The sequence below is a fragment of the Boeremia exigua genome (genome assembly GCF_020726555.1).
Source record: "Boeremia exigua strain MPI-SDFR-AT-0100 chromosome Unknown C7974scaffold_4, whole genome shotgun sequence".
NCBI lineage: Eukaryota > Fungi > Ascomycota > Dothideomycetes > Pleosporales > Didymellaceae > Boeremia > Boeremia exigua.
The window spans coordinates 2,661,111-2,683,048 of NW_025763521.1; the positions used below are offsets into that span (position 1 = coordinate 2,661,111).

A 21,938-nucleotide genomic window follows, 5' to 3' on the forward strand; every position below is an offset into this window, starting at 1 on the left:
GCCCGAACCCAACCCCGATCCCGACGCCCGCGGCCCGCCAACGGCGTCGCCGATGTCTGCGCCCCGCGCAACCGAGACACCAGCCTTGACCTTGACGTAGTGGGGAAGCACGTGGGCTCCAGCAGCCACGCGTGCGCGCTCAGCGCGCCTTGGTTCGCAGCACAGCACCAAGCACAAGTCTGCAGTATGCACCACCCACAGATAGTTAATCACCAATCAAACCCCTCCCAACCCTCTCTGTCTCACAATCATTTCCGTTCTCTCCTCGTCCGCCGTACTTAGATCTCCCGTTTCTTGCAGTTGTACGAACGTCCAATCTCGCTGCCCAATAGCCCGGATTCTGCAGGCGCTCTCGTCCGCGAAGCTTTCCCAGTCGGTCCTTTCACCCTCAAAAACCCCACCGATGTTCATTTCTCCAACGTTGCGCGGCCACGTGCTAGCCTTGTCAGGGGAAATCGAATGGGTCGTGTTGCGAGAGTAGGGCCGAACACGTTTCATGAGGCTGTCATGCCATTGCGACTGCGAAAACCAACAATTGACGCTATACAAACCCTCAAAGTCAGAACAACGCTGGAAGCAGAGCTGAACGTTGACGTGTGCTAGCCAGGGCCGAGCGCCACCGAACCGAGCCTCAACACCGCAGAACCGACGATTCCATTCGAGACAACCTCCGAAACCACAACACGGGAGTCCATGCTCGGCACGACTCGGGTCTGGTCAAACGCTGTCACTCGGGAAGCTTGGCCTTCGCATCCTCACGCAATATGACAGACCGCCCAGCTATGCAATCTACGGATGCGTTCGGCCTAGACCCTTGCGACAGCTCCCTTATACTGTGACACGTTCCTCAGCTCCACTCTGATTCTTATCTTCACGTCCTTCCTTTCCCTTCATGACCTCTTCAATATGAGCCACGCTGTGCGTGATGTCGCGATGGCGACGGTAGCTTCCACCACGGAGGCACTCGCCGCCTGGGATCCGGCCAGCTCCATCCCTACCTTGATTGGTAGCATACTTTCTGTCACATCCACCGCCCTGGTCATTCTCCTCTGGATATTCGCCGGTGGAAAGAGACGGCGCGATTTCAGATACGCTTTGATCTTGAACCTTACTGTTGCCGGTAACACCCCTCGGTCCTGCTCGGCGTTGATCGTGCTGACCCATCTCCAGAATTCATTAATAGTTTGAATAACTCCGTCTCTGGTGCCGCTGCCGTTGCGAGACGTAGGCCGCTGCTACCGGGTCTTGCATGCGAAATCAACGGCTGGACCGGTCAATTTTCAGTACAGGTAAGTGAGTCTACGCAAGGCAAACAATCACACACTATCCCCACCTTACCTCCTATCGAATTAGCTACTGACCCACTTTTAGGCCGTTGATTTCTCCATACTCGCCATCACACTCATTACGCTTCTCACGATCCAGCTACGCTCCTTCATCATCTACGCCTCTGCTCTCACGAAAGCGCTGATATGCCTTTCCATCTGGATCATTCCACTCTGTACCAGTGCGCATGTCCACCAGCCATCAATGATCCATCACTGACCGTGGCGCAGGCATCTATGCGTGGACAAAGAATTACTATGGCCCAGTGTCTGGTAACTGGTGTTGGATTGAGGCACGATACTTTCGACAACGTTATGCCCTCAACCACGGCTGGCGCTTTGCTATATTTGCCATATCACTTTGTACTTACATCTATGTTTTCCTCTACATGAGCCGCCGTCTCCGCCCACAAAATCTTTCGAACCTCAGCTCCAGTATCCCGGACAGTCTCGACTACGAGAAGATCAATGAAAAGCCTCGAGACGGTGCCGTACTCGCTGGCTGTGGTGCCACACCACGTATAAGTCTCGATCAAACGTCAGAAAACCCTACAGCTGAACAGTCCAAAAAGCATCGCCGTGCGGTCAGCAGTTTCAGTTTCGCTCGGAAGCTGACAATCGACACGACTACCCAAGGCACTCACGACCAACTCCGCACCAACTCGCCTTCCGATGACAACATTACCTCCCCAGATGAAACATTTGTCCTCGTAGACCTCGAGAAAGGGCCGGCTTCCAAAACGGCAGAACCGATCTTCACTTCGTCACCCATCAACCGAGTCATGACCAAGGTGGAGAAGAGCAAGATTAAGATCGACAGGGAGATTTGGAAGATGCTATTGTTGAACATGTATCCAGTCACGTACCTCATTCTATGGATTCCAGGCATTGCGAACCGTATTGCAGAGAGCATGGGACACTCCGTCAGACTGCTAGTCATTCTGCAGAGTAGCACGCAGTACATAGGTTTTGCCAACGCTGCAGTTTATCTGTACAAAGAACATGAAAGAGACATACGGGAGTGGTGGGGCGGAGTCCAGGGAAGGAAAGCGGCCAAAGCTGCAACGGCCAAAGTTGCAAGCAGCGATGCTAGTAGCGGGAGGATCACCAACTGGAGAAGTGTCTCGTCCTAGAGCTTAATCTACGACGCCCACAAATGATTCTAGGCCCTGGTTTAGAGCTCGCCAGGAAGTTTTCTTAGAAGCCAAAGTCCCGTTTACGACGTTTCAATATCACTTTTTTGCTGGATGCATCTCACCTCCACACTTACCTGACTGCTCAGCTCATAGCAAAAGAAAACGCGGCATAGAGCGCCATTCGCGAAATACGACACCAAGCTCGCATCTGTGTAGAAGATCAAATGCCAAGTCTACAAAGCTCCTTCACTTGCTTGTTTGTTGGCTGCCTACAGCCAGGCAGAGGATCAGAGGCAGAGTGAATGGCATTCTCACCTTCACTCAGCTGCCCTTGCCTATATATAACACCACACCTTTGCCCTACGACAGTTCTCTCGTCCACACTCTATACCTCGACTTCTCCACACCATCCTTTCGCAACATGAAGGTCTACATTTTCGTTTCTCTTCTCGCCGCCATGGTCACGGCCTCACCAGGCTTCGTGACCACGACCAAGCGCACCGGCGCGTCCGCAGTCGCACCCACCAACTTCCCTCCCATCTGCACATTCGACCCGGTCAAGGGCGAGTATGTCTGCCCGGACGTCTCTGAGGTCTCGGGCCAAGCCATCAAAGACACCGTCCCCAAGGCCCACGCTGCTGCGGTAGCCGCTGATTGCGGCAAGTGTCAGCACGACTGGGACGAGTGCATGAAGGTCCGCAATCCCCGTCCCTTCCTTATTCCGCGGTTCTTGCTTTGCAGTACTTACAATGTATGTCGTGGTGAGGGCGAAGCTAACACCGAGAAGAAGTGGGGCTGCTGGTTCTACGACTGCAACAACCCCTGCAAGTGCCAGGTCGTCAAGAACGACGCCAGCTGCAAGGACTGCTCGGCTGGACAGTGTCATGCTTAGATGGCCTCCCGAGCTATCGGGATCTCGGAGCTGGGGGTTTGGTTATCCCGTCGTTGGAACCTGTATCGGTTTGTGCTGAGGCATACTACTTTGGACGTGGCTGGATACTCGAGCGGATCGCAAACCACGGCTTGAGTTCCACAGCCGCTGGGCTTTCACTGGGTGGGAATAGTGTGGAATCGCTGGCCTGATGTAGAATAAGCCAGATCTACTCCATGCCCCATTTTTGCATTCAACTCTTGATGTGTTCTGCGCCATCAATATGATGATTAGCTTTCTGGATGTGCGCTACAGAGAATGGCGATCAGAACAAGCAAAGTTGGAACATGCCACTAGATATTCACCATCATTTAAAACAACGACTCCGTGCCAAGGTGTGTTGACCATGCTCGGTGACATTTGAGGTTGTGGGGATGGTGGACGAAGAGGGGCAAAGACTTCATGCTCGGCCCTTTGCGAGTTGTACTTGCCTTCTTAGGCATTTCCGATGGGGCATGCATTTCTTTGACATCGGGCTTTATTTCAACTTCATTCCATCTCCATTGTCTTCCTCCGCCACAGCTTCCCTGGAGTTTACTCGATCGGTGTTACCGGTTGTCACGAACAGTGCTGACTGTACTTACTTCGCCACAGTACTGACGGGTGTTCTTCGCCACAATATCCCCTGCTCTTCGCCACAGCATCCCCTGTGCTTCGCCACAATGCTCCACATTTGCGCGTGTGGCTGCACAACTTTCAACTTCAAAACATTGTTCTCGCTGATTATGAGCATCAGTACCAGTTTCTGATGAGTCGATACCAGACTGGCTGATTTCAGCCTAAATCACATCAGCCTTGTTCTTCTGTTACCTAAGCCTGGGCCCCCCAATGGCTAAGTTATGTCCAAACTGTGCGGCGACATTGTACTTGGCGGATGCGCATTCAGGAGAAGTTGCTTTGCGCGTGATGCGTCACCGCCGTAGACACGAATCATGCAAACCTCGCTTCCAGCTCGCATTCTTCTTTCGATATTGACAATGTCTTGATCAGGTGCTATGCATCCGGCCGATTGTCCCCGAAATGAGGCTGACCTGCCATTCAGGCTGCAGGCAAACATGAAGCCCTTTTTCAGCGACAGCTGAGTCATGCTGAATGCCTTGACCAACTATTAGCCACTCACCGACCTTGAGCAGAAAGCGCTAGCAGAAGTTGTTTGTAAATCCCAAACTCAAAAGCGGGACTGCCCGTCAGTGGAGGCCCCAATTTTCCCAGTCTATCAAAAGGCGCTGCTTCTTACTGCAACATCTCTCCAACGATACTCCAACATCACTCTCAGACGCAGGAACTGCCGAACAGTGACAGCGGTAGCCCCACTTCGGACGTTCTGGAATCTACATAGCCTGTGGACATCAACACCGATAAACAAAAGTGGGAAAGTGCAGCCGTAAGACCACATCGTCGCCAATATGCCGGAAACAGTCCTCACCAAATACCCTTTCATCCTGGTCACCGTTGCATCGCGCAAAGAAGGCCTTACACGTCAGCAATTCTGGGAACACAACGAGACCATCTATGCCCCGCTGTTGAAGCAGACTGCTGGAGTAGTGCATCCGCTTACATGGACACGGCGATACCACGTCGAGGACGACGACCTGCCCACGGGAGTTCCAAAGTACATCCTCGGCACCCCTGACGGTCTTGATTGGGATTGCTTCGGCGAGATGGTACGTGTCCGTCCGAATTCTGTCTCGAAACATGGTTGACCGTGTTGCAGACGTTCGCAGACGAACTACATTTACAGCAATTTATTGCTTTTATGCACAGCGACATCGCTGTGCCCATCCTAGAAGAGGAGGAGAAGTTCTGCGATGCTCCCAATACGAAGCTGCTCGTGATGAGAAGGGAAGTCAGTATTGGCGAACGAGCACAAGTGCAGAAGCGGGACTGAGGATATTGATTCATTGACATTGATGGGCGATGCGCGCAGCTTGTCTTTGGCATGAATGAGCGTTCATTAGCATTGCATATATTGAAGCAGATACTTACTAAGCGCCGGTTTCTAGCTTGTTGATACAGGTTTTACACAACATCAATCTATAGTTCATCTCGCCTGCGCGGGTTGGCAATGATTTCATCACACGACTTATCAGGACTCAGTATATGCTCTAATAGCCTAAATTCGGCTACAGCAGCTATTCTTTCCTAGACTTACCGCAGCATTCAACAAAGAAGGTGCATCTATTTCCTGACTGCGAGCAAAAACAGTCTTGGATAGCCAAGCAGCACTTTCCCGTCTACCGTCGCGGGATACGCCTCCTTCAAACGGTCCTCGTACGCCTGCAAGAACGACCTCTTCACGTCCTCAGCTTCCATCCTCAGCAGATACGGCTGCAGCCCTGTTCCCTTGACCCACTCCACTATCGCCGGTGCGTCCTGGAGCACATGTGAATACTTGGTGGCCCAAATATCCACCAGCTCTGCATGCGGCGCCAGCGCGTTGTAGAACTCCCGCACAGGCTCTATGGGATCCAGATCCGGCCTGCCCTTGTCTTCGAGGTTGCCGACCTTGGTGTCCTCGAAGAACGGGGTCCACAGTGCGCCGCGCTGCCGCGCCACGTCGCGCATCGCACTGTGGCTGAGCTCGTCGTAGTTATCCGGGACCTGGATGGCGAGCACACCGCCCGGCGTGAGGGTGCGGAACAGCCGCAGGAGCGTCGCGATGCGCGTTGGGCTGCGCAGCCAGTGAAACACCGCATTGCTGAAGTACAGATCTACGTGCTCGCCCTGCTTTGGGGCAAAAGTCGCCAAGTCGCCCTGGATGAATTCGGTGTCTGGGAGCGAGGCGGAGGCCTTGGACAACATGTCCGGACTAGAGTCCATGCCCGTGATGCTGGCTCCAGGGAAAGCATCGAGCAGGACTTTGGTCGAGTTGCCCGGGCCACAGCCGAGATCGTAGATGCGTGGACTCGGGGTAGTGATATGAGGGGCTACCTGCGAGATGAGATCGTAGACAGGGCGAGTGCGTTCGTTGCCGAATTTGAGATATTGGGCTGCTGACCAGTCTTTCTTCACGGGTGGGGTCGACATGTTGCGTGTAAAGACTGTGTTAGGACTGTACTGGTTGAAACAGGCAGCGCCAGCCCTTGAGGAAAGCAAGAGTCGTTTGGTCCCGGAGTGTCGATACATACGCCTTCTTTGGTAATGTGATGGCGATGCCAGCTCACGAGCTGTCGGTAATGGGCAATTAAAGGTAGTCAGTTGACTGCATCGGCCGCGGACAACGAGTGTGTTCATCGTTATGCACGGAGACGGTATCCGTGCATGGAGAATTTACGGCCAGATGAGAAATGTAGTCGCGGTCTGCAGGTCGTTGAAGATGACGCAAGTGGTCTGCAGGCTCAAAAAGTGGGTCAGAGTGGTCTGCAGGTCAATCAAGTCTGGCCTGGTGGAGAGGATGTGGCCAATCGGACTGCTATCCGTGGCGATTTGCGGGTTTAAAATCAATCTCCGGCGCCGCGTTCCTTCCACTTTGCCAGACACGCGACCCCAACACGTACTTCAGAATACAGGGGGCTAGCACGTCGGGCTGATGCAGTGTGCCAGCGCGGCATGCATTCAGCAACTAGAAGCCCCAGGAGAGTGTCGTAGCTGTTCTGTATTGGCCAAACTCACAACGGATACCCATGATCTAACAGCCGGAGGAACTGATCCCCTGTACGGATTCACCCATCAAGCAGGAGATTATTACATTGTTATCGAAGATCGCTACGGAAAAGGAGGGTGGTCGTGAACACGGGAGAGGAAAAGAGGCCCATGGAAGGCTGTCTAGCTGGCACCACCCATCTTGCCGGCCGTAACCTCCGGATATGCAACAGTGTCATTGCTGTACTCAATCGGCACATTTGGATCACTCGGAAAACGCGCAGACTCACTCGCAATCTGAACCCTGATGGCTTCCATGCTCGAATCGGGTAATTGCGTGCCATCGCTCTACTCATGATTAGCAACGGCTCCTCGCAATGTTCAGAACTGGAACTCACCGAATAAATTTTCCAGCTCAATCTCTCTTTCAGAAATGGAACAACATCCAGCGCCCCGAGACTTTGGATCTTCCCAGCTTCAATTTGATCGAGTAGGCTGTTTGTCAAACTAAGCGTACCGTGTAGAGTCATATCGGCAGCGGCCGCACGGCTGGTTAGCTTCTGAACCTTGCGCAGTGAACGCTTAGCCTGATTGTGATCGCTTGGCATCAAGACAGACCACATGCCTACGTCGGTTGACTCATCTGATGAGAAGTCACCTACGAGCGAGAACTGTACGATGAAAGTGGGGGGCAGGTCCAGCGGCGCTGCTGCCGTCTCAATAACCCAGTTTGTGTAAGTAGCATCTGCAACATCCGGAGTAAGAAGGTTCCCAATTTTCCCAACCCCCTCGCTCGTAAGTCTTTCTCTCGCGTTACCACTGTACAGTCGCGAAACCGTCGCTCGAGCAGACGCAGTGCTAGCCGAACGGGTGTCAGCGTAATCGTAACCAAACATCCTCCAGTCCATAGCCTCGTTCGTTGTCCAGAAGCTGCCAGGGTTGCGCCGGAAAGGAAGGAGTGGCGTATCTCCGTCAACTTCACTATTGTCTTCGACAAATACATTGCCGGCACTGCCAACATTGGATGGCTGAAGGCGGGCATCTGGGTGCTGCGCTTGGTACAGTGCGAACAGTCGGTCAACATTGCTGGAGGAAATTTTCAGTCTTGCCGTCAAAAGGTGCTAGAAGCAGAAGTACGTACGCATGATGCAGCCAAAACAATGGCTCATAGGAGGAATACTCGAGTGGCCACATGTGCCCCTTACCGCCGAAGCCAGTGGAGTAGCCGCCGCCAATCGCTCCATGTACCCATCCATGTACCATTTCAATGGCTTCCCAGAAACCATTGAGAGTATCGCGTCGAAAGGCAAGTGCAGTCTGGTCTTGAATTTGGCGTCGCAATTTGGCAAAGCTCGCCGCAAATTCGTGCTGACGCGACTCCTCGCCAGGGTTGTCTGAGGCCGGCCATCGAATTGTGTGGTTGATTTGCGTCCACTAATACTTCCTTTAGCCACGTGTCCGTCTTGCCGTGTGGATTTCTCACCTTGCCTTCAAAGCCTTTGGGTACCGGCTTGAAATCGTACTTGTAGAGCGGATTCCAGATCTCGATTTTACGACCCTCGGGAGTATCGACGACAGTCGTCTCTGACATGAAGAAGTCCGGCACTTCGCCACTCTGGTCGCCTTGAGACCAGTCCCAATATGGGATCCGGAACGAAGAGGCCGCCCATCGATAACGATCAATCTGATCCGCAGGTGCATTTTCGGCAAGTTGTCGAATGCGAGCATATAGTGCTTGCTGTTGAGGGTCATCAATTAACACAATTCTCAATACGCATTGCAACGCACCTCGAACAACGCGAGATATGGGCGGTGCCATCCAAGGAATAATGCCATGCTATGGGGGCAGTATCCGATACTGCCAGTCTTATGGCTCAAGCCTGGTGCGTCCAGCTGTGTCGTGTACGGTCTGCCATGAATGCCTGTACGACTAACGTTAATATCCCCCGGAGCTAGATCATGGCGCAACCTCACCAGCAAGGCCATAGTACGACAGAGGCTCTTTCTGATCCGCTACGTGCATTTGATCAAGACCGATGAGATAGAGGTTCCACTGATCTGGGTAGTTCGCTTGCATGTCGCGTACTTCCAGACGAAGGAAGGAGTTGCCTGTACGTATTAGCCCCGAGAGCACTACAACGAAGGGATGCTCTACCATCCTGATCGGTGGAGTCAATGCCCGTTACTATGATATCGCTGGATTGTCGCTTCAAATTAAACTCTGTAGGCGTGCAATTTGCGACGGAAAGGAACAAGAGGGCTACCAGAAGCCAGAAAGGCCGCACCGTAGTCATACTGAACAGAAGCGATTGAGGAGGGGTAAATCCAGATCTGCTGGAACAATGTCAGACCCTGTTCAAAATTTTGACCTCTCAATGGCTGGGTGCGGGCTCAAAGAAACGCAACAGAAACCTTAAATGAGAGGGGCATGGGTCAGGGTATGAAGAGCGCCATTCTCCGTAGAGTTTGCCCAGGCTATATCGGAACAATTTTTGCTGGCCGAGCGATTGAAAGGACGAACACTGATATCTACACGCAATCGATGTTGTCGATGATGCAGAGACGTGGTAAGGATCCGCTACTTGCCCTTACTTTGTTCCTGTTATACTGGTAGCGAAGCGTTGGCCCGACGATGGATACGTAACCAGCTTCTTTTGCGACAAGAAGTCAGACGAAGAACAGGCCTTTTGAATTCAAAAACAAAGGCGAGCAGTGACCGAGATATGGAATTTGATCAAGGAAAGAAAGTGGTAATCAGACTGGAAGCGAACACGATGAAGTAAGAACCAGGAAGCTGTATAACCTTCAGCACATGGCAAAGCAACGAGAATTGCGATTTTCATGGAACGGAAGCTTACTTGAGTAGTGCAGCTACAGCATTGGGTATTGACCAGAATTCGTGACCAAAGCTTTCGGATGGAAGACGCTCGGTCAATCGGCACGCGCTTAGATGAAGAAAGCGCACTTTCCCCGTATAGTTGCTGTGTATCTCCTTCCTTGTGTAGCACGAGTTACCTCATGGGTTGATTGTGCATACAGCTGTACAACGTTTTGACCTGCACAACACTCACGACGAAGGTTGCTCAGCTTGAAGATTCTTGTACCATTGAAACTCTCGAATCTGAGAAACCTCGGGCTGTTGTGAGCATATGAGTGGTTCATCAGCTCATGTAGGTGATCGATAGGGTCCGTCACACAAAGCGTGCAAATTTCGCGCGCTGTACGACTCAGCGGCGTTGTGTGAATCGTCCATCTGGCTGCGTGGGCGCGCAATTGGATGCTGAGTTACACATAGATTGTCAGTAACACATGGAGCGATGCAAGCGACTCAACAGTCTTCAGTCCTTGTGAATAGTACGTTGGTTCATCAGACCCAGCGTCGAATCAATGCTTAAGCGGAAGTCATACTTGCGGAAGATACCCGAAGTCGTACGTGCTACGTTGCAAATAGCCAGTTTTAAGAAAACCCATAGACACACTGCGAAACCATCTAAAGGAGATCCGCCATGTGCATGCAATCGGCCGAGGTGTACCTATGTCAGACGAAAGATCGCATGCATAGCTGTCTCTTCACACCCGATTGTCATGTCATTCTATCCGTTTGGTCGTGTCATCATGGTAGGTTCAGATGTCGTTGTAGCCAAGTAGTCGTTTCGCTAGTCCCTTGTCTGCGACTGCCCACGCCCAAGCCCTTCCAGCCTCACCACACCATAACGCTGACGGATCATCAGACTTCTCTAGCATGTGGTCCTTCGCCATACCCTTGATCTCATGACCTGTTGTGTAGGTCATGAAATGCTCGAATTGTTCTCCTTCCAGGGCCAAAGCATTGCCTGTAATTCCATGGCACAAACAAGGCTCCTTAGTCAGCAAACCTCGCTCCCAGATGCAATTCCGGGCTTTTGATACAACCTTGTCTATACGATCCACGAGATCGGGGAAGTATGTCCGAATAGCGAGTAGCGATGAAACAACTCCGGGTGCACCATGGCAGACTTGGACGAGACGATCCTTGCCTGGCGGGAGTGATGATGGAAAGTTACCACTCTCATACTGATAGCTGAGAAGAACTGTCAGCTCCGCCTGAAGTTTGGGCGCCCATGAACTGTCTGTGAGAACAATTTGGGTAATGATTCCGATCGCGCCATGCACCGCTCCAACGTAAGCCTTGCCATGCCACTTCCATGGCCGAGGACTATCCACGATGTTCGCAATAACCTCGTCAGCTGTGTCCTCTATAAGCTCGGTGATCTCCTTGCTATCTTTGAAAGCCCCACGGACCAGCCGCAACAGGTATAAGTAGCCAGCGCGCCCGTACAACCACTCGTTGGCCGCTTCGGGCTCAATCAGCACAGCCGCATGATCACAGAGTTCCCTGACGGTATCTTTGTCTTTCGCAGTCACGGCGTACAGAGCCAATAATGACATGATGTCGTTTGAAACACCGCATTTACTCGGTGATGGTGGCGGGAACTGCTTGATATTTGCCTGTGCCTGCTCGATGTATGCTGCGGACCAGGTATTCAACGGATAGTCGTCCAGCTTCAGATCTGGGTACTCGTTGTGAAGAGCGTAGAAAAGGTAGGCCACAGATATGGGACCGTAATAAAGACCACCGCCGGGCGGAATCTTGTGCGGTGGATAATCCGTGATAAGTCGATCTAGTGACGCTAGCAGCTGCTTGTGAGCGTCTCGCCGGCCCAACGACGCATCGTTTCGAAAATAGCGGGGTAAGCTCTTGGTCTGCTCCTGCGCCGCACCTGCTGTAGTCGCGTCTTGTTCGGGCATGTTGTGATGTGGGCTTGCTTGGTATGCGCGCGTTGCGAAGTCGATGACAACTTGCCGATTCAACTCGCGCGCGAGAGTAGAGTGGGGCTGGCTTCGAGATCAACTATGACGTCAGCGGGGCTGCAGGCGTGAAGAGCGAGGGACTGTTTAACTTACCACACCACAGAGCGAGATGATAGATTGAGTTGTTGATGAAGAATGGGGGCTGTAAGCGATATGCCAGAAAGCTGTTTGGCAGTCACCACAATGGTCCGCTTGGGCAGCACCTGCAGCGCACTTGGGCGCCCGCAATCACGTGTATGCTCTTCACACCCTCTCGCGTTGCAGGTTCAACAGGGAACTAAGGATGTGAGCCGTATAACACCACACAATATCAAAGTATGGAGATTGCAGGGTAACGTTATTAAACTCCTGGTTGCCTACAACTTAGGTATAGGTAATGCCTTATTGACTTTGAGCTTTGGGTACCTAGGTAACAAGGTAATACCTAGGTATCTACCTTAGTACTTAGAGGTAGCTGCAAGTTCTGTGTTGATTGTGATCGGCTTGAACGTTGCTTATCCGCCGTCTTACCTGAACCGTGAGAGACACCCTCGTGGCCGGTCAGTTAGCGCTCTACACTGTGCGCATAGAATCAGATAGAGGACTAAATAAAAGTATTCCATGATTTGAGAACACCCAGATTCGAATTTTTGTTGCATTAACATGCCCACTCGGATTGTGCGTCGTTTTTGGGGTCAAACGTTACGTCTACAATCATTGCTCGTTGGCAATTCTACATAGACAGTGTCTTTCGGCGACGTGTTACCCATCTCAGCTACCAGTACAACTTCCTTGCTCCCAACGTGATGTGCGAATTCCTGTTCGATTCTCACTAATCCAGCGGACTTCGCGACCATAGGCTGCCGATAATCTGGTCCTCGTCAGAACGTGAGTATAGCATGTACTGACAGCGGTACCTACCAGGAAGCTGTTGTGACATGTTGTTTCCGACATGCGGCGAAGGAAACCTGGTTGCCGCTTTGTAAACTTTCGTGCGCTGTCTACGACGGACGCAGAACACAAGACTAACAATGATTGCGATGATGATGATGCCTCCCAGAACTGCCCCAACGATTACAGTTCTAGTTGATGCTGGACTTTCGTTGCTGGGCACCTGCTTCTCGCTTGAAGCAGCAGCAGCAGCAGCAGCAGCAGCAGCAGCAGCAGCAGCAGAAGACGTGGATGATTCTGCCGGTGCAGATTGACTGGTAGAACTGGGAGATAATGACACAGGGGCTGATACTGTTGATGTTGACGACGATGTGAGACTGGTCACAGATATCGATGAAGACATCGCTACAGTCGCAGTTGTTACGGCATTTTGTGAGGTCGATGACTCTGTTATCGGACCTAGTTGCAGTTGAGTTACAGATTTTGATATTCGCTTTGAATCTTTCTTACGGTCAGCTGGAGTCATATCCTTGTCTTCTGGGCAACCAATTCCCGGATTGCAAGCCTCTACAAGACAGCACCCAACAAACCCTTTACTGCACCTATAGAAAACGCCACCATTTGGGCAGCTGGTATCTCGACGAAACGTTTGTAAACGCATAGCGATAAGAGGAAGGAATTGACTGAGTCTGCAAAGCAAAAAAAAAAACCAAGTTGGTTGTTTACTTACGTAGTACTCGGAATAAAGTAGCAAACGATGGGATTGTGTTCGTGATCTATTGTAGAAAACCAAGAAGCGCAAGGCTGAGATCAGGCGAGAGAAATGCAACGCGCGAACAAAGCGTCTTGACGAGGGTCTTTTGGCAAGGGATGCGCTCAATAAGTATGGCTGATGGCTTATTCCGAAACATGATTGTTGAGAAGGCTGACAGAACTTCTAATTTTACGCCGGCACAAAGGAGAATACCAGAAGTCAAAGAAGGGGACACACGTTCTCCTTTGTGCTCAAGCTTGAGGGAGGCAAGCTTCTGCGGCTCTCACGTTTCAACAAGCTTCGAGCTGACTAACCTCAAACCAAAACCTGCAGACCTGTAGCGACAATAACACCTGAGGCTGAAATTCAGTTTACCACTACCCACATTATCAGCAAATTCAGTCTATAGTCCTTCTTGAACATTCCTTGCTGTGGCCGCTGGGTTACTAATATACACTGACCTTTACAGCACGGCTCTCACACTCTCTTGGCTCGCCTTTCTTGGGCTTGAGATTTTATCCTCGGCATCGGCCTCGAACTCCCTAGTCCTCTTCTCAACATCCTCCTCACAAACATAACTTAACAACCAACTGCCCACCCCACCCCATCTCCAAGCTAGGGGATCCATCTCAAGACCCAACCCTGCTGCCTCATACTGGCCCCTCTCGATCTTGCCCTTGCCGTTAAATTTCGCGAACTCAACTAGTAAGCGATCACGTTCTTCCTGCTCTTTGCCATCGTGCACGTGGTAGAGATGCTGCTGTCTGTTTCCGCGTGACACAACTCGCTCAGTGCGCTCACGGCGGCAGCGCTCGTAGATGTCCAGTGCCTTCTTCTTTTCAGATATACTCTTGTTCTTGATCGCACCAAGACATAAGCCTAACACATGTCCATCTTCGAGCGACATACCAGCGCCAGATGCGAGGTATGGAAGTGTAGCATGTGCAGCATCGCCGAGGATAGTTAAAGCAGCAGAAGGGTGCGACCAAGTCGGATCCAGTCCTGGGCGAATCATCAGGCGCCATTTGTAAACGTCCTTGCAAAGAGCTAGAAGTTTGGGGATCTGTGGGTCCCAGTCTGCATATAGGGCACGCATTTCTTCAACGTTACCAGCGAGGGTATTGGCGCCTGCGGGCATATCATCTGGCACCAAGAGGACCATGTTGAACAGTTTGCCACCTCTGAGAACATAGTTGACTGCAAGGTATCAGCTGTATGAACAAAGCGAGGGAAATTTGAACTGACCAGCATGAGCATCAGGTCCAATCCAGTAGTTGACTTGGGGGTCTTCGACAAAATGTCTCAAGTCAGGGTCTTTCATCATTTGCTCAGTGTCCAGCAACAACCTGTAAGCCAGATCCCCAGTCAGTAGCGGAGGGTCTGGATGGCCTAGTAAGAGCTCTCGGGTCGCAGAATTAATTCCGTCAGCACCAACTACCAAATCCGCTTTGTATCTCTGCGCATTTTCGCACACGGCTATCGCTTTTGTAGTATCCTCGCTCGATTCGTACTCAATATCCACGACTCTGGAGTTCGTCATCAATTTCGCGCCTAGTTCGACCGCTCTCTCCAATAATGCCATGTGTAGATTTGCACGATGAAAATCCCAGAACGGTGTGCCACAATGTGCTTCATACTCGTGGAAATCCATATATGAGATCTTCTTACCCTTCCACCCGATCATGTTGCACAATCGCGGTGAGGTAGCCAGTTTTGATAAAGCTTCCTCTAGACCCCAGGAAACCAGAACGCGTGTGGAATTGGGAAGACATTGAATTCCGGCCCCAATTTCCCCGATTTCTGATGCTACTTCAAGGATTTGCACATTGTGACCTTCCAGTAAAATGGAGATGGCTGCTCCCAGGCCGCCAAGCCCAGCGCCGACTATTATGACCTACATATCTGGTTAGTTGGATCAATCGTGTTTGTATAGATGTGGATAACCTGCGTCGAGTTTGGTCGCAGCATCCCGCTGTTTTTGCTGGATCACTCGTGGTTTAGAGGGAGCCATGATGTCACTAAATACCAACGAAATGGAATGACAGTGGAATGACAGTGGGACGACAGTCCAGATGTCGTCCACAGTTTGATTCTTAAGCACAGCGGTTTGGAACGAAAGCTTTACCACTGGTCTCCCACTCCGTCTGTAGTTGCCACCATTCTGCCCACCTATCGATCGGGATGACCCTCACGTCGCACACGAGAGGTGCATACAAGCTTATCGTGCTAGCAGCACACTAGTGTATTGGTCGCAGTCGCAAAGTGGTGGTTAGAGGTGCAGCTACGGCGGGCCGGATGTGCGGGAGGTGAAGAGTGGGGGAAGAGGGGAACACAGTGCTCTCACGTTTTAGAGTAGACAGCGGATACCTAGCGACCTTCAATCTGAACAACTTCAACACAGTACTTGCAGCTACTATAATATTTATAGCTAAAACTTTGTCAATTAATTATGTATATTGTAGACAACCAAATCTTGTTTAAGTTTTGCCACGTGTTCCCCACTTTGCTGTTGCGCAGTGGAATATACTTGGATTGGCTGACATGAAATATACCATACACGTATGTCTACTTGAAATCTGTTGGCCCGTTGTAATTCACTAGTGAGTATGCTTCACCAGCCTTCTGCTTCTTCAGGATTTCACCCGGTGGCGCTGGTAATTTCGCATCCTTTGGCAGCGAGTTGTTCCTCTTGAAATCATCGCACATCTGCTCCATGGTAACCCATTCCACTCCCTCATGCTTATTGATGTGCTCAATGATCCGCTCGTGCATAAGCACAACGTGCGGCCGCCCACTGACATCAGGGTGAATGGTCATTGGGAACACAAACTCGTCATACTCTCGGTAGAAGTAATCAAAGTGGTCCATCCAGATTTGCTCCACATCTCGCGGATTCACCCACCCGTGTGAGTTCGCGCTTTTCTTCATGAACATCATTGGTGGTAAGTCGTCAATGTACCAAGAACCAGGTATCTCAACCAATCCCGTTTCCGTGCCTCTAGTGAGTGGCTTCATCCAATCAACTGCATTCTTTGAGTAGTCAATCTTCGTCCACTCGTCTCCTGTACGTAGCCAGTAACACTTGTGATCCTCGTGAGACATGCTGTGGTCGTACTCAATGCCGTAAGAGAGGAGCAGATCCGTTCCTTCTGCAGACGTCTCCCACCAAGGTGCAACTGAACCCCGGGGAGGCTTTCCGCAGAATTCTGTGAGCTGCTTGTAGGTTTTGTCCAAAACATCTCGTTGTTGCTCGAAGGTCATATCTGCAGGATTCTCATGGGAATAGCCGTGGAGACCAATTTCATGCCCTGCATCGCGGACTGCAGCGCAATCTTCAGGGAATGTGTCGAGAGAGTGACCTGAAATATGAGTATGAATGTGTATATATCGGGCTGCAAGGTATTTAGAAAAGACATACCTGGTATGAACCATGTCGCTAATCTTGATTTAGTGACATGTCTAATGAATGTGAAGTGGTTGACTCACCCTTGATGCCGTACTTCTCAAAAAGCTTTAGTAGACGTTGGGTACCAACAGTCCCTGCCCAAAGCCCTATGCCCTGTTAGACGTAGACGTTGGCTGGAAGGTCCCTCGTCGAACCTCTGCTGATGTCGCTGGTGGAATCCTCTCCACCGTAAGATCCAAGCCAACCTGCAACCTACGAGTCTAAGCGCTGTTCGCGGTAAGATTGGAAAGTCGTATTCTTACAGCATCGATGTCAACACCGTAGCTCACAAGGACCTTCTTCTTGCCCATGGTGATGAATCAGAAAAGTCGAGTGCAGTAATTGGAACTGGATTGGAGAAGTGCAGGATTGAGATTTTGCAGTCATGTTTGTAACAGTAAACATATACCCCGCCTATGTCAGGTCGGCCGTGGCGCGGGGTCCAGATGGTGATGGAGTGGAGTGTAAGGTGGGGGCGCACCGACCCACTGCTTATCGTCCGTGTTACGTTTGTACGGATACTTCAAGCTGACGAATCTTAACACAGAACTTGTAGCTATCATGATGCGTTAACGTGTTCCACCACCGAGCCGCGCACCCCACCGAGCCGCGCACTAAATGCAACTGTCTACATTTAAACCTCAATAACTCAACGCTACAACAAGGTATAATAGTGCGCAATAGCTTAAATTAATTGCCTGATTCTACTGCATCTTTCTTGCATGTACGCTTATTATGTCCTGTGTTGCCACACCTTCTGCAGTGGGGAATACCCCTGCTGCTAGCACCTGCCTGCACTCTCTCCTCACGCCTCTCGGCCTCAAGTTGAACCTCAGCATCCCGTTGGGTAACTATTGCTTCTGCCTCTGCCTGTGATAGAGTCCCTCCCTTCTGAATCCGCTTCTTCTTACGCTTTTTACGCTCTGAGGCAGCCTGATTTGCTTCTTTAAGCTTAGCTATTCTAGCTTCAAGCAACGTGTGTGAGTGTACCTTCAAAGTTGACCCCTTTTGAACCTGCAGCACCATCTCAAGAATAGACTCAGGTGAGGAGCTCTTATGGTCTCTTATCCTCTTAAGAATCAGCGTTGTTTGAGCCTCTATTTCCCAGGCGTTGCTTGGTGTTTTAGGCTGCCAAGGGGTACTCCCAGGTATAGGTGGTGTTGGTGTACGAGGCTTCACTTCAAGCCTTGATAGTACTACCTCTGGGTTATCTGGGACTAAGCCAGTTGCTCTGAAGCTTGATAGGATATTGCCCTTTAAGAAGGCTTGGTTAAATACTAGGGTAAATGCAGCCAGGAAGGCTTTCTTGTTAATATAGTTGATATAGCAGTTGGCCAAGACTTAGATCTCCTCCTTGTACGCACGCTTTAGTGGGGCAAAGCAACCCACATCAAGCGGCTGAAGGATATGTGAGGTATGGGGGGGCATATAGAGGGTGATAATCTTGTTCTCCTCACACAGATCTTAGAAGGCAAGTGACTTGTGGCTCTTGTGGCCATTAAGTATTAGCAGCCTATGACTACCCACTTTCTTAGCCTCTGTATGCTTAATAAAGTGCTATAGCCAGGCAAGCCCAAGCTCATTTGTTGTCCATCCATTATCACTAACTCCTATTCTCTAATCCTAAGGGTTGTGATACTAGGCCTGGTCGTGGTTCTTGGCTTTGAAGATGATGAAGGGTGGGATAACCCACCCTACAGCGTTGATGGCGGCAATTAACGTTACCTACTCCCTATCACCAGGCTGAACTCCAAGTGGCTTGAGGCGCCGCTCAGAGGCTGTTACTACCTTCACTGACCCCCTAACCCCTATCTGGAAGCCAGTCTCATCAAAGTTGTACGTGTCTTTATCTAGGATGCTATACTTGGCTTTGACGTTGCGTACAAGATCAAACCAGGGGCCTATAATAGCTGGATTGCTATAGAGGACTCGCTGGTGATCACGAGTTCGAGTTACTTGAGATTTAACCTTAGGTCGGCGTTAGATTAGCCTGTAGGCCCAGTTCTCTCCAACGTGAGTACTACCACGCTTAGCTAGTAGCTGGTTAGCCATCTCACGTACGTAGCTAAGCGTAGGGGCAAAGCCTCTAGCATTAAGCTTCCTAATGTACTGTATAACCACCTCCTCTTCATGCTTGTGAAGCCTTGATGAGTTAGCTTGGATATCGCGTTGTGAGGTTATTCCAGCGCGTCAGTTGCGGAGGGTGGTTTTAGGCACGTTGTAGATGGCAGCAGCGCGTTGCTAGCTTAGTGACGCGTCAGATCTGAGGGCTTGGATAGCAAGGATAATTCTATCTTCAACAGGAAGCAATTCAATATCACGTTGTTGAGGCATCATGATAGTAGTAGAATGTGATGAGGTCTTGGCAGAGGTGCGCGGCTCGGTGGGGTGCGCGGCTCGGTGGTGGAACACGTTAGACTAAACTTTGGTTAGGTGTTACATACGTTGTAGGCAAAAAAAGTATTCTATAGAGTTTTCCTACATCTTCCCCTCTCTACTGTTGCGTGGTGGAACACTCGGGTTACATCTTTACACAATAGTCCGCAGTTCATCCTACAACGTAAAAGCATGTACCGGTAGCTCGCATTCTATATCATCAAATCTGCAATCTGTTGTGGCAGTGACTCTTACTTTGCAGGAACGTCAGTAAATTAAGGATGCAACGATAAAGCAAGGAAAATGCAAATAACTACCGCGTCTCTATAGGTTGCTACCGCTTATAATGTAGTAAGCTTCTAACCAGATTTCAGCTCTAGTGGTTATTGTGACTGCAAGTTCTGTATTTAAGGTGGTTAGCTTGAAAGTCGCTTATCCACCGATTGGTATGAACTGTCGAGGGTCATCGTCTCAGTCAACAGAAGAGCGAGATCTCTTCAGCAAAGCATCAATGATCTTTGCGGCACCCAATGCTCTCTCTTCGTGTAGTCGGCGCGTGACAATCTGCACGCCGATAGGCATACCGTCCATTGCGTCCACGTCGAACAAGTTCCAGTTCCAGTGATCCAGCGGGTTTCTGGGTACGTACGTGTCCATAGTCATCGCTGCCTCGCTGTCCAGCTCTTTGGAAACTTGGCCAGCGGGTATCACTACTGCAGGATAATCAATGAAATTAAAGACTTTGGTGTATCCAACCCATCGACACTGGCGGTGTTGGACTGCGGAGTGGGGCATGACAGGGCAGAGAAGTATGTCAATCTCTTTTCCAGTCTTGGCGCACCGTGTCGACTTCCAAAGCTCCAAATATCGCTTCTGTGCCGCAGCCTTTTGCTTGTTCAGTTGCCAATATGCATAAACTGAGATTGGCTTCCCCCTATTCACTAGGGCCTCGACGTGCGGGATGAAGGGCTCACCGCAACTCTCGACATCTCGTCTGATGTCCTCGCCTCCGTCAGCTGTGTAGTATTGGTCCATGATATCGATACACTCCTGATGCAAATTTCCTGGACTCCAACTAATAATGTCATGGCCAGCTTGCTGAAGTCTGCTTGCGACTTCCTCCAGTACGCGTGCCACTGGGGGATGTGGTCGAACTACGCCGTCATCTCTCATGACAGCGATGCGCAGAGGTCGGGATTGCAGGTCTTCGAACATATCGGACCGCCAGGTTATGGGAGAGCATTTTGGATCATGGTTCCACGGAGTGGCATCGACGACAGCCTTAGTGACAGCAACGAGAGAGTCAATGCACCGACTCATCGGCCCAATGACCGATGGTACATGCTCCTGACCCTCGGTGGACACAGATACGCCCTGGTACGGTAGGCGGGTGCTCTGGGTTCTCGTTAGTACCAGGTAGGATGCAACGAACATGATGGGTTGCCTCGTGGGTATTAGCTTACACTCGGCTTCAACCCGTACAAGCCATTCATGTGGGACGGGATTCTGATACTGCCACCTATGTCCGTGCCCCAGCCAATTACGGTACCTTGAAGCGATAAAAGAGCGCCCTCTCCACCTGTCGAACCTCCAGGGGTAAATTCGGCATTACTCGGATGCACGGTCAGCCCCCATAGCGGGTTGTCGGTTTCACACCACTGCGAGAAGAAGATCCGTAAGCGTCCGAACGGTTGCCTCTGCGGAGGACGCAAGCCGGTGACGTACCATAATGGATTGGGGCAGATTCGATTTTGCGATGATGATGGCTCCCAGCTGCTTCAGGAGTGACACCAAAACACAGTCCTGCGTGGCTGGTTTGAAAGCACGCCCAACATAGCCCAGCGTGCTGTCAAATCCTTCAACGTCGAATTGATCCTTTAGGGTCATGCATACGCCGTGCAAGGGTCCCACGAGTTTGCCATGTTTTCTGAAATGTTCGTCGAGCGCATTGGCCTGCTCGATCGCCCCTTCAAAGAGAATCTCGGTAAGGCTGCGAACATCAGTCAAATTCCGGAACCATTGCAAGGTTTAACGTGCCAGTTTGTCTGTGCCGGTCAGCAATGTGGTCCGGAATTGGGGTTGGGAGCGGCGCCTACGCGTCTGTGAGCATCGATTGCCCTATACGAGTGTGGCGTGAGCATGGCACGATTATTTTATGTAGGGTGGCGCACAGAGCCCACATACCGATGCACATAGGCAGCACATAGCGTCGACGCGCTCACGGCGCCAGAAGCAATTGCTTGCAGAGTGTCATCGATACCATCGATGGCCTTAGCATCTCGGGCATTGCTTTTGGTGCTTCCAGGAGTGTCGAGCTGCAGAGCCTTAGCGCGCAGTCAAAAGGCTATTCGAGATTCTCTGGGAACAGGAGAAATACCTCGGAGCGAGCTCGATCTGCCTCCAGGAATTTGTCAATAGCTTTTTCGCTACCGAGCCGTTTCTCGCTAACGACCTGCAGCCACTGTGGCACCTCCGAGGCAGTCATGGCAAAGTCGTAGGTGTAGGTGCCTAGGTAGAATGTAATAGATCAGATGCAGGCGCAGATGGAAAATTAACAGCCTGCTCTTGCTATTCAACGTTCGTCGTTATCACACACGATAAGAGCACAGCAAGGGCAATGTCATACCGCCGTCGAGTCCCTAAGCGGCCGCGCGCGTGTAGACTGTAA

At 51.0% G+C, this 21,938-nt stretch overlaps 10 protein-coding genes across 10 annotated transcripts; 3 read left to right on the forward strand and 7 right to left on the reverse strand.

Annotated features, from left to right (window-relative positions):
- Positions 1 to 933: 933 nt before the first annotated feature.
- On the forward strand, positions 934 to 2,458 carry C7974DRAFT_411820 (G protein-coupled glucose receptor regulating Gpa2-domain-containing protein; the record flags this gene model as incomplete). Its single annotated transcript, XM_046143597.1, has 4 exons — positions 934 to 1,120; positions 1,171 to 1,289; positions 1,372 to 1,507; positions 1,557 to 2,458. 4 exons carry the CDS (start codon positions 934 to 936, stop codon positions 2,456 to 2,458), a joined length of 1,344 nt encoding a protein of 447 aa, XP_045999618.1.
- Positions 2,459 to 2,670: 212 nt separating this feature from the next.
- C7974DRAFT_159990 (uncharacterized protein) lies at positions 2,671 to 3,560 on the forward strand. Its single transcript, XM_046135932.1, has one exon. The coding sequence runs from the start codon at positions 2,883 to 2,885 to the stop codon at positions 3,351 to 3,353; it is 471 nt and encodes a 156-aa protein (XP_045999619.1). The 5' UTR covers positions 2,671 to 2,882; the 3' UTR covers positions 3,354 to 3,560.
- Positions 3,561 to 4,496: 936 nt separating this feature from the next.
- Positions 4,497 to 5,508, forward strand: C7974DRAFT_159977 (uncharacterized protein). The gene is made up of 2 exons (XM_046135931.1): positions 4,497 to 5,056; positions 5,107 to 5,508. Exons 1-2 carry the CDS (start codon positions 4,799 to 4,801, stop codon positions 5,278 to 5,280), a joined length of 432 nt encoding a protein of 143 aa, XP_045999620.1. The 5' UTR covers positions 4,497 to 4,798; the 3' UTR covers positions 5,281 to 5,508.
- Positions 5,509 to 5,570: 62 nt separating this feature from the next.
- On the reverse strand, positions 5,571 to 6,419 carry C7974DRAFT_374939 (S-adenosyl-L-methionine-dependent methyltransferase; the record flags this gene model as incomplete). The annotated part of the gene is made up of 1 exon (XM_046140178.1): positions 5,571 to 6,419. One exon carries the CDS (start codon positions 6,417 to 6,419, stop codon positions 5,571 to 5,573), a length of 849 nt encoding a protein of 282 aa, XP_045999621.1.
- A 738-nt stretch (positions 6,420 to 7,157) lies between these two features.
- On the reverse strand, positions 7,158 to 9,268 carry C7974DRAFT_411824 (uncharacterized protein; the record flags this gene model as incomplete). Its single annotated transcript, XM_046143598.1, has 7 exons — positions 7,158 to 7,322; positions 7,373 to 8,060; positions 8,116 to 8,408; positions 8,458 to 8,712; positions 8,763 to 8,896; positions 8,949 to 9,083; positions 9,130 to 9,268. 7 exons carry the CDS (start codon positions 9,266 to 9,268, stop codon positions 7,158 to 7,160), a joined length of 1,809 nt encoding a protein of 602 aa, XP_045999622.1.
- A 1,099-nt stretch (positions 9,269 to 10,367) lies between these two features.
- C7974DRAFT_160081 (uncharacterized protein) lies at positions 10,368 to 11,956 on the reverse strand. The gene is made up of 2 exons (XM_046135933.1): positions 11,922 to 11,956; positions 10,368 to 11,865 (listed from the first exon to the last, which is right to left on the reverse strand). Exon 2 carries the CDS (start codon positions 11,760 to 11,762, stop codon positions 10,599 to 10,601), a length of 1,164 nt encoding a protein of 387 aa, XP_045999623.1. The 5' UTR covers positions 11,763 to 11,865; positions 11,922 to 11,956; the 3' UTR covers positions 10,368 to 10,598.
- A 543-nt stretch (positions 11,957 to 12,499) lies between these two features.
- Positions 12,500 to 13,356, reverse strand: C7974DRAFT_374942 (uncharacterized protein; the record flags this gene model as incomplete). Its single annotated transcript, XM_046140179.1, has 2 exons — positions 12,500 to 12,675; positions 12,726 to 13,356. The coding sequence occupies 2 exons, from the start codon at positions 13,354 to 13,356 to the stop codon at positions 12,500 to 12,502; spliced, it is 807 nt and encodes a 268-aa protein (XP_045999624.1).
- A 453-nt stretch (positions 13,357 to 13,809) lies between these two features.
- C7974DRAFT_160160 (uncharacterized protein) lies at positions 13,810 to 15,737 on the reverse strand. Its single transcript, XM_046135934.1, has 4 exons — positions 15,398 to 15,737; positions 14,695 to 15,343; positions 13,911 to 14,646; positions 13,810 to 13,826 (listed from the first exon to the last, which is right to left on the reverse strand). Exons 1-3 carry the CDS (start codon positions 15,458 to 15,460, stop codon positions 13,913 to 13,915), a joined length of 1,446 nt encoding a protein of 481 aa, XP_045999625.1. The 5' UTR covers positions 15,461 to 15,737; the 3' UTR covers positions 13,810 to 13,826; positions 13,911 to 13,912.
- Positions 15,738 to 15,824: 87 nt separating this feature from the next.
- On the reverse strand, positions 15,825 to 17,344 carry C7974DRAFT_391523 (polysaccharide deacetylase family protein). Its single transcript, XM_046141591.1, has 5 exons — positions 17,158 to 17,344; positions 17,050 to 17,107; positions 16,936 to 17,001; positions 16,868 to 16,885; positions 15,825 to 16,808 (listed from the first exon to the last, which is right to left on the reverse strand). Exons 1-5 carry the CDS (start codon positions 17,203 to 17,205, stop codon positions 16,015 to 16,017), a joined length of 984 nt encoding a protein of 327 aa, XP_045999626.1. The 5' UTR covers positions 17,206 to 17,344; the 3' UTR covers positions 15,825 to 16,014.
- A 2,012-nt stretch (positions 17,345 to 19,356) lies between these two features.
- On the reverse strand, positions 19,357 to 21,926 carry C7974DRAFT_333503 (acetamidase). Its single transcript, XM_046139135.1, has 7 exons — positions 21,648 to 21,926; positions 21,455 to 21,585; positions 21,367 to 21,388; positions 21,308 to 21,315; positions 20,996 to 21,260; positions 20,734 to 20,928; positions 19,357 to 20,665 (listed from the first exon to the last, which is right to left on the reverse strand). The coding sequence occupies exons 1-7, from the start codon at positions 21,753 to 21,755 to the stop codon at positions 19,742 to 19,744; spliced, it is 1,653 nt and encodes a 550-aa protein (XP_045999627.1). The 5' UTR covers positions 21,756 to 21,926; the 3' UTR covers positions 19,357 to 19,741.
- Between the last annotated feature and the right edge of the window lie 12 nt (positions 21,927 to 21,938).